The sequence below is a fragment of the Solanum verrucosum genome, unplaced genomic scaffold, assembly GCF_900185275.1.
Source record: "Solanum verrucosum unplaced genomic scaffold, falcon-dt-bn FXZP01000031.1, whole genome shotgun sequence".
NCBI classification, from domain to species: Eukaryota; Viridiplantae; Streptophyta; class Magnoliopsida; order Solanales; family Solanaceae; genus Solanum; species Solanum verrucosum.
The window spans coordinates 1,796,057-1,806,711 of record NW_026020194.1 but is presented as its reverse complement, the minus strand read 5'-3'; the positions used below and the strand labels follow the sequence as shown (position 1 = coordinate 1,806,711).

Here is a 10,655-nt window from a genome sequence, read left to right as displayed (position 1 = left end):
AATAATTTGCTATATTCATGGGTAACAAATTTAAATCGGGTCTTCATAATGAGAAGAAAAAAAAGTCATTTGCTTTATATATAGCTTATTCATTCCCACAAGGCCATAATAATATATTAATTAAAGAAACATAAAATAATTTACTAATTAAATATAAATGATCTCATAATCAAATGCCCCTTCAGACCCACTTAATTATTTTATACTTCTTCTTCCCCCTTCAGATAATAACTTGCCTTATAAAATTTAATATAATATAATACAATACATACTGGTCCAATTTAAATTCTTTGACCTAGAACTTATTAAATGCACACATACTTTGGTACTACTTGTCTACAGTTTCCCTATATAAATTTACTTGACTTAGTACATAGTTGAATCAGTCTTTAACGTATAATTGAATTTTATTTTAATAATAACAATAACAAACTTAAATATCCAAGAAGCTAAGCTAAGAGTGACATAAAGTAACTTAAAATTCTGTGAACGCAATGTATTATTATACTTATACTATCAATAGAAATATATATGTACATAAATGTTTGATTAATAGATGAGTGTCTGTCGAAGACTTCCTGTCTAGCTCTACATATCAGGTTCATTGTGTCACGACTCACGATCCAAGCACATAATTAATACGTATTTTCTGTTTTGATCAAATAAATCTCACAAATTTCTCTCTCAAGTTATATATGCCATTATCAAACCCAAAAACATCTGTAAAATTTATGAAGCTTGTCAGCCTAAAAATCTATCAGTTCTTCACTTTAATTCGACTTTGTCGATGACGTCACACATTAGGATATATCCAATAATCCTCAAATTATATGGTCCCTCAACCTTATCAACTATATGTTTTACCTTACTAAAAGTCCTAGTAAAAAATTCTAGTATGACTTTTTAGCTAGGCCTATAATACATTATTTAGACAATGACTTGGATTGTAAGGACCAATGCAAATTGCAATACTTTTAAACAAAGACTTAAATTCTTCTAAATCAACTGGGAAATAAATTTAGTATTTTACTATACTCGACTTAATTGCAATTACTAAAATAATTTGACACGTTACTATATTAATTGTATCATGAAATGAAATTCAGTATTCACAAAAAATTGTGACCTGAAATAAGTTAGGCGTTAGTCTTTGTCAAAATATGTGGAATTTGTAATATCTGCTACAATAATTAAAAGTGATCTAATATTGTAAATCAATTTTTTTTATATTGATGATGTATATAACTTAAATCTCTTTTTCCGTAAACTTTACATAGACAGAAAAATCAATAATTTCAAGAGAAGACTTGGTGTTTAATTTGAGTGTTCATGTTTGCTTAAACATCTGTATAAAGATTACTTTGAATAAATCAAATTGCTTGCCAGCAAGCTAACAGTTCTTTTAGAAGTATTCGACTTCTAGATCGTTGAATAAATTAAATAGCTTTTACCAAATCTTTAAATTACATCAAATTAATTAGCTTAATTTTTGTGATTCTTAAAATTGATAACAAGTATGATCAAAAAAGGATTCTACTGAAGCCTCAAAATAACAAAATAGAGAAATCCTTTGTTTTGATATCAGATGCAGAGCTAGAGTTAGGAGTTCTAAGTTCGAATTCACAATAGTAGTGTGAAAAACATTTTTACCACCTTTTCTTATCAATCAATTGTCAATCAATTTATTTTATATATATATATATATAGTTAATTAGTTCGTTTGAACCCACTTACCCCACCCTTGCTCTAATCAATTCGATTGTCATTCTAATACAGTCCAGTCATACAACTGATTAGTATATTCTGGGAAAATACCTATGCATTTAATAATAGAATAAGACAAAAATGAATAATGCGTTTAATATTTGACTTAGAAACCGATGTCTGAGAACGATTTTTCCAAACTATATAGTATGTCCATGTATTGATTTAATTAAGAAAATGACAAGTGACCATGAGTTAATTGTCATAAGATTTAATATCTTATAGATTTTGGAACATTTACAAAAAGAAAATTTATATTTAATGATAATTAAATTATTATTGTTAATTAATTATGATAAAATTCATCTTTGATGCAGTGAAAAATGTTAGTGCATGTGGGAGTATATTTTTTCAAGTCAACTGGCAATTTGCAAGCTTATTATTGTGCCAAAAACAAAATGTAGTACAAGACCATCCTATTTTGGATAATTTTAAGTGCACCGTTGACCAATATGGATGGTGGTGTATTGGTGAAATTGCTTCGCTCTTAATCAGAAGTTTCGAATTTGAGTCCTGGGTATGAAGAAAATCCTATTTAGAGCATTATCCGAATTTAATAGATTCCAATACAGGCTCCAATACCAAATGAAAATAAAAGTTCAAAGTAGATCTTTTTTTTGGAAAAAATAAAAATATCATTTCTCAACGTAGAGCTTAAGATCTAATCCCCTCCTCTCCACGAAATCCAAACCAAAAACAAAGAAGTTAATTGGATATAATAAACGTCAATTAGGTTGTTACCTAATATATATCCCTAAGTTGATTATTAAAATAATGCAGACAAGTGGAGTGCAATCACATGCAGAATCACCTTTTTGATCCAATATCTAGGTCGTGTAGTCTAACAAATAATTTAATACTTTCTCTCTTGATTTACTTGTTAAATATTTTTTAATTTAATTTCTATATTTATTTGTTATTTTTGAAAATTCCAGGAAGAACAATTTTTTCCTATGTTAGACATCTCCAACCCACCTCTACTTTACTCTCCATTCTCTATATTTGGAGAGTAAAATAGAGAATGGGCTCTCCAACCACTCTTTAATTAACTCTCTATTCTTCATTTATAGAGAGGTGAATAGTAGTTCTCCAAATTTGGAGAACTACTACACACTCTTTATTTCACTTTTTCATTATTTTATTATATTTCTATTATTTTGTAATTAACACATTATTTTTAATATAAGGTCATTAATTAAATATCTAACATTCGTAATTCTTTTTAAATGTAATATGACATTTTTAAAAATATATTATTTGATATACACTACTTTCATCCCGGATTAATAATATTTCAATTTTTTTTAAATTTTCATCACTTTAATATAATTTGATATTATTATTAATTTTCACTATGAAGAATGCACAAAAGTAAAATGATAAGATGAAAATTTTAATTTAAAAATATAATACATAACATAATAATTTAAATATAAGATACAGTACATAATAATTTTATCGCAACAATAATTCAGTAATCCGGTAGGTCATTTTCAGATTTAACAATATTCGAAAAAAAATTAGTGTATGATCCAGAGAATTGTTGCGGTTGTGCTCGTTGATTTATGTAATTTTTATGCAATTGTATTTCATTGATGATTTCACTTTTACTTGAATTGTCCATTAATTTGTATATTATATCAAAACTTGCAATTTATGTTATTTAGAAATTTAGAATAAAATAAAATTTTATATTAAATAATGAATTTGAAAAAATAAAATTTTATATTACATAAAAATTATATAAAGTGATTATTTGAAGAAGAAAAAAAGGAGAAAGGATTTATATTATGAAATAAGGAAATGCAAATGAAACAGAAATAATAATATAATATTGAGGAGAGAGAAAAAGATTCTTTTTTAGAGAGTAAAATAGAGAATTGGGTTAGAGTTGGTTGTCTAAAAAAATAGAGAACTCTATATTTGGAGAGTAAAATAGAGGGCAGGGTTGGAGATGCCCTTATACCTTCATATTAACATTGAGTTGATATCTTTGAAAAATGTAGTGAGTAAATATATTCTAGACCAGGAGCGGCTCTACAGCTTTGAAAAAAAAGCGATTGCCTTAGGCCCCAAAATTTGAGGGCCTCATTTTATTTTTTTAAAAAAAGGTTATAAGTAGTTTTTTTTCCCCAAAAATATCGAGTATTACTTGTAGAAAATAAAAACATTTCATAAAAGAGTAAAGAAGTAATAGAAGTTCGACAAATTATGAATACTATGTCTCAAGAAAGATTAAATAATTGGCTATATAAAAACTTCATAAAAAATATATATTCGAATTTAAGACCTCCATTCAGATTTGTCTTTAGGCCACTAATTTATTAGAGACGCCCCTGTTTGAGACTCTATTAATTAATAAAAAAAAATATATATGGTAAATTCACTATATTAATTATTATTTTCTTAATAAATATATCAAGTAAGAAATTGACAAGTAAATCGAAACGGAGAGAGTAATTAAATAAGTTTCATGAATATTAATAGTGGAGTTGACCGCGAAATTATGGACCCAAAAATGTTTTTTTCACTTATAGTAAAAGGCAAAGAAAAGTCGTTTATAAAAATAAGAAGACTTTGGGCATATTATTCCTTTCAAATTTTCGAAGTCTTGATTAACAAATGACAATTATGGAACTTTCAGATTATTTTGAATTGGGATTTGGGGGTACTATAATCTTTAATTTGAATGAAAGAGAGTTTTTCAAATTATAAGGGGGCAAACAAAAATAGAGCCATTTTAGGAAGGGGTAAAAATATATTATTATTATTATTATTATTATTATTATTATTATTATTATTATTATTATTATTAAGCATAGGAGATGGCATATGGGGGTTGGAAATTGTAAAATTGATTTAAAAGGAAGATTTCCATGTGAAACCGCGTTGTGTGTCAAATAGAGAACGTAAAAGGATATATTTTTGTATACTTTTCTCTGTCCTATATTAGTTGATCACTTTTTATTTCGCACACGGTATTTAAGAAATCATAAATAAAAAAAGATAATTTTGCTAATTCACCACTTAAAGACTTTTTGAAAATTTTACAAACAAATGTGAACATTTCAAAAAGAATTAACAAGAGTAATATATATAAAAAAAATTAAATAATATTTTCTTGATTTTATAAGGTGATCAACTAATATGGTACAATTATTTTTAATATAATGATCAACTAATATGAGACGAATGAGGTATATTATCAACAATTAATGGCCTCAAAAGTAAAATATTTTTATTCATGTAATTAAAAAAGATCCATCCAAGTAACGTGTATCCTTTTCTTTTGGTCGTTGGTCCCTCGTCTTTATAAACAGGATTGTTTGATCTTTAAGTTTTGTACATAATAAATTGAAAATTAAAAAGGAAAAAGAAGAAAAAGAGCAAATTCTAGTTGAAGCTTTAAACAGTGGAGAAATATTCTCTAACAACATTTTGGTGGAAAAGTTATAGAGGAATTACAACTTTTTAAAAGTAAATTAAAAGTAACATAACTACGTACTTTCAAATAATTATTTAACAAGTATAATTATGAAACTTTAAAATAGGAATTATACCAATAAAAACGTAATCTTTTCAATTCAAAATAATCTCAAATCTTCTCTCACCTAAATCATACGTTAAATTATTTAAAAGTATTTTTATACATTTTTAATAATAATAATAATAATAATAATAGTAATATTAATTTTTATATATATAAAGCTGAATATAGATAATTTGACGTGGCACATATTTTTTACCAACTCTTCTATTTATCTTTTATATCCTATTTTGACAATTTATATTTGTTTTCTACTTTTTTTTTAATTTGTATTTTCAAAAAACTAAAATGTTCAAATGACCACCCAATTAATAACCTTCCTTTAAAACATTCCTTAAACTATAATTCTTCCTACAAGGAGATATCAAATCATGTACTCTATTATTTTTAAAAATAACATAAATATTATTAAATTAAAAAATTAAGTAAACAATTATAAAATGAATGATAAAGTATAAGTTCCTATGAATAGTGAAAGTAAATTTTCTTATGATTACTACTAAAGTTAGTTAGTTCTAAAATCTCTTAATTACACCTCTTAAATATACTTTCTCCTCCCTCCTCATAGTGAATTACTTAGTTATTATTATATTTTTGGAGTTTTTACTTTAAAATAATATAAATAAATATTGATATAAGATATAAAAGATATACTAAATTGAATGTTTTTAGTTGGAGTATCATTTATTTCATTTTCTTAGAATGTCTCTCTGGCCATTTTCTTTAAATAAAATTATCTTAACATACTCAACTAATTAAATTTCTTATATAATTATGAGTCTTTAATAAGGGAGGACATCATACAATAATAGAGGATATTAATATTAATTGGGTAATAATTTAACTGTTTTTTCAATTTTTTTATTTAAAAGTCCAATAAAATCTCTACACTTCCTTTCTCCCCACCATTTAAATAGTTACTATACAATAATTATGAGTGTTAAATTACATTCAAATTATTATTTTATATTATATTGAAACACACCCTAAACACCAAATAAACTAAAATTCAAACAAAAAATGTCATTTGTTTTGAAACAAAAGAAATAACACAACAATAATAACATTCGTCATTTATATTTGCTTACGATAAAAAACATGAGCAAGTTCAGTCAGACAAACTTACGAATCATTTCATTTTTATTAAAAGACAAGGAAATAAGGAATATCCTGTTGATGATCATCATGTAGACCCCATCCTACACACCACATTTTTAGTCAATTTTTTTCAATAAAAATGTCAGTGTCCCACTAGCAACTATTTTTTTCTTTTAGTCTAAGTCACCTCTATATGAAACTTCGTTGCTCTTTCTTTCACAATCCAAGAAAATTTCCAATTAAAATAGACCTTAGACCAAAAAAAAAATCTTCTTTTTTTTATTAGAAAAAAACACAAACAAAAAGAAAAACGAGTATATTACCAACTCCCACGTTGTCTTGGTCAAAATAATCTGCCATATTTGATTGACCAAGCCATTAAGAAACTACTATATATATATTGGATCCACAAACAAATCATCTAGACCACAAAAAGAACATAGCAAAATAACAAAGTGATAATTTTGTTATTCAAGTTCAATCCAACATGGTTGAGCATAATTTTCATCAACAAAGTCATAGTTTTGTTAAGTTGGTGATATTTCTATGCTTGTTATTTCTATCTGCTAATATTTCAGTTGAAGCGCGAATTCGTCATTATGAATGGGAGGTTAAATATGAATACAAATCCCCAGATTGTTTCAAGAAACTTTCTATTAGTATCAATGGTAAAACTCCAGGACCTACTATTGTTGCTCAACAAGGTGACACTATTGTTGTTGAAGTCAAAAATAGTTTGTTAACTGAAAATCTTGCTATTCATTGGCATGGAATTAGACAGGTAAATATACATTTTAAAAAAATCCCTTTTAATTATTTTTTTTTAATCAATAATTTTGATTTTATATATCTTGTGAATATTGTAGATTGGAACACCATGGGCTGATGGAACAGAAGGAGTGACACAATGCCCTATTGTGCCAGGGGATACTTTTGTATACAAATTTGTTGTTGATAGGGTAAGTTTTTTTTTCCCCCCCTTAAAGGCGAAATACATAGATGACCCCTTTGAGTTTTATTTAATCGAAGCGCGAGAAACAATCATATTTGCAGTACAATTATAACGGAGATGTGTTTTTGCAAATTTTGTGCAGGCTGGAACATATTTGTACCATGCTCATTATGGTATGCAAAGACAAGCAGGACTACAAGGAATGATCAGAGTATCATTACCTGATGGAGTTTTAGAGCCATTTTCATATGATCATGATAAGAGTATTCTTCTCACTGATTGGTACCACAAGAGCACTTATGAACAAGCAACTGGTCTTGCTTCATTGCCTTTTTCTTGGGTTGGAGAACCACAGGTAAAAAAAAACTATACAACTTATTCCTTTCTGCTTCAATTCGTTTGTCTGATTTTGACTTGACACGAAATTTAAGAAAGTATACAAGACTTTTGATCTTTTATGTCTAGAAATTAAAGAATTGAATAGAAAGGAAAGAGATATTTGTTTTTCAAACAGACTAAAAAGAAAAGTAAAACAGAGGGAATATAATGTTTTTGAAATGTTGTTCAATAATGTTTGCTAATTTTTAATTTGCTTTTTTCAGTCAATCTTGATTCATGGAAGAGGAAGATTCAATTGTTCTATTCCAAGCATAGATCCTACTCTTTGTAATGCTACAAATCCTCAATGTACACCTTATTCAATGACTGTTGTTTCTGGCAAGACTTATAGGCTTAGAATTGGCAGCTTGACTGCTCTTTCTGCTCTAAGTTTTGAAATTGAGGTATTTTTCACAATTCCCCTATGTCAACCTAAGTTGCTTGGACTCTCCAAAATTGCTGCCTCACTCGTGTCGGATCCTCCAAAAATGCACTACTTTTCGAGGATCTGACACGCAGCCATCAACATTTTTGAAGAGTCTGAGCAACATAGATGTCTAACAATTTACCTAAATAAATAAGTTTGTTTTTTATTAATTGAATTTTGTGATTCAGGGGCATAGCATGACAGTTGTTGAGGCAGATGGTCACTATGTGGAGCCATTTGTGGTACAAAATCTTTTCATTTATTCTGGAGAAACATACTCAGTCCTAATTAAAGCTGATCAAGACCCTACAAGAAATTATTGGGCTAGTACAAAAGTTGTCAGCAGGAATAGTACTACTCCAAATGGTTTGGGTATTTTCAATTATTACCCAAACCATCCTAGGAGATATCCTCCTACTATACCACCCCCGGGGCCACGTTGGGATGACGTTGCCCCCAGGATGGCTCAGAGTGTTGCGATCAAGTCCCACAAAGATTTCATCCATGCCCCTCCTCTGACATCAGACAGGGTCATTGTAATGCTCAACACACAAAACAGGGTGAATGGGTATGTACGTTGGTCAGTCAACAACGTCTCGTTCAACATGCCTCATACGCCTTACCTGATCGCCCTTAAGCACAACTTATTACATACTTTCGAGCAAACCCCTCCTCCAGACAACTATGACCACAAGAATTATGACATCTTCAATATTGCGCCCAATGTGAATGCTACAACTAGCAACTCGATTTATCGATTGAAGTTCAACACAACAGTGGACATCATATTGCAAAATGCCAACACAATGAACCTAAACAACAGTGAGACACATCCTTGGCATTTACATGGACATGACTTTTGGGTCATGGGCTATGGTAATGGAAAGTTCAACCAATCTATTGATCCAAAGAATTACAACTTTGTGAACCCAATAATGAAAAACACAATTCCAGTCCATCCTTATGGATGGACCGCATTGCGATTTCGGGCCGATAATCCAGGAGTTTGGGCCTTCCATTGCCATATTGAGTCACATTTCTTCATGGGAATGGGAGTTGTATTTGAAGAAGGAATTGAAAAGGTTGGCAAATTGCCTACTTCTATCATGGGCTGTGGAGAAAGTAAAAGGTTCCACAGGCCTTAAATTCTTTAACATTATTGTCCAAAAGATTACTTTAGTTTGATATTGTTTGGATTCTTTTGATAGTTGCCAAAAATCAAAGGCCAGTAAAAATTGTGTTCCTTTTTCTTTTACAACCTCTACACTGTAAAAAAAAACAATACAATTCACTCTTTTGCTGCTACTCATGTGTCATAATACTATATCCTTTTTTGTCTTATCATAACATAGTTTTTTGAAGATTTACAACTCTTTCTGTGAGATTCCTTCAAAACATATTTATCGATATTTAAGCTATTGCTGTTAATTAATTGTCCCTAAAAATATATTGGTACAGTGGAATGCCTCCATCACTCCTCATCCAACACTTGTTGTGAGGATTATATTATACTTAAAGAGACGAAATCAAAATTTGAACATTATAGATATGGAATTTTATCATAATTATTAGGTTTAAAATTTATTTTACATTTTTATTGATTGGGTGTAAAGTTTTTAACATGTATATTAGATTTACACGACAACTTATGCTCTACACGATCAATTAACTCTTTAGAGCATAAGTATGCAACGCCACAACTTATGCTTATGTAATTTAGGGTCAAATATTTGGATGGTTGGTCAATAGGGTTACGCAATTTATGAAACTAACAAGAACCGAAGGAGGCTACCGCAACAACAAACCAACATGAACGAAATCTCAATTTTAAATGACAAAATTATTCGTCACTAATAATCAAACTTGATTGAGTACAACCAAACTCAGCAAGCCTAAAATGAGCATACTCAACCTCCACTGGATGTCGCTACTCAGATCTGTATTGAACGTATCCATTAGTTGATAGTATTATTGTTGAAGTGAAAACAATTGAAACTTAGTATATATTTAAAATTTTGAACTATCACAGTGTAACACAAAAAAGTTCTAAGCTAAGATTCGAACTATTCTTTGAGTATGTATAGGCCCAAACTGTGAAAGATTAATTACTAAGTGTGAAAAGTGTATTGGATGTGAATTAAGGTCATAAAGAACCTCTGGCACTAAGTTAAGTTCAAAGATTCTCTACCGATTAAGTTTTTGCATAAGATAATATGTTAGGGTCAACTTTAAATGAGTATATCTCCTAGAATATGAAGAGTTATGTGTCCCATTATACCCACCAAATTAAAGGTCTTTGAGTTTTCTTTTGAACACCGCTAACTGCTTGTCAATACGATTCTAGAGTAAAAAATTTGCTTTAGGAGAGATGCTCCAGTCTAGAAAATTTAGTCCCAGATAGTATGAGTAAGAGTACGACTCATACTTTGATAGGACGACCCATACTATGACCCGTAAAATCTTGATAGAGTCCGAAAATCGACAGAGGC

The 10,655-nt window shown here is 28.9% G+C and overlaps 1 protein-coding gene across 1 annotated transcript; it reads left to right on the top strand.

The window, feature by feature from the left end:
- Positions 1-6,722: 6,722 nt before the first annotated feature.
- Positions 6,723-9,471, top strand: LOC125829467 (L-ascorbate oxidase). Its single transcript, XM_049508678.1, has 5 exons — positions 6,723-7,190; positions 7,276-7,368; positions 7,504-7,716; positions 7,964-8,143; positions 8,355-9,471. Exons 1-5 carry the CDS (start codon positions 6,897-6,899, stop codon positions 9,309-9,311), a joined length of 1,737 nt encoding a protein of 578 aa, XP_049364635.1. The 5' UTR covers positions 6,723-6,896; the 3' UTR covers positions 9,312-9,471.
- Positions 9,472-10,655: the final 1,184 nt, after the last annotated feature.

Excerpts from the sequence above, each read along its gene's own strand:
- LOC125829467 (XM_049508678.1), top strand. The coding sequence starts at position 6,897 with ATGGTTGAGCATAATTTTCATCAACAAAGTCATAGTTTTGTTAAGTTG. Across the intron at positions 7,191-7,275 it reads ATTGGCATGGAATTAGACAG|ATTGGAACACCATGGGCTGA; the intron begins GTAAATATACAT and ends TGAATATTGTAG. Across the intron at positions 7,369-7,503 it reads ACAAATTTGTTGTTGATAGG|GCTGGAACATATTTGTACCA; the intron begins GTAAGTTTTTTT and ends AATTTTGTGCAG.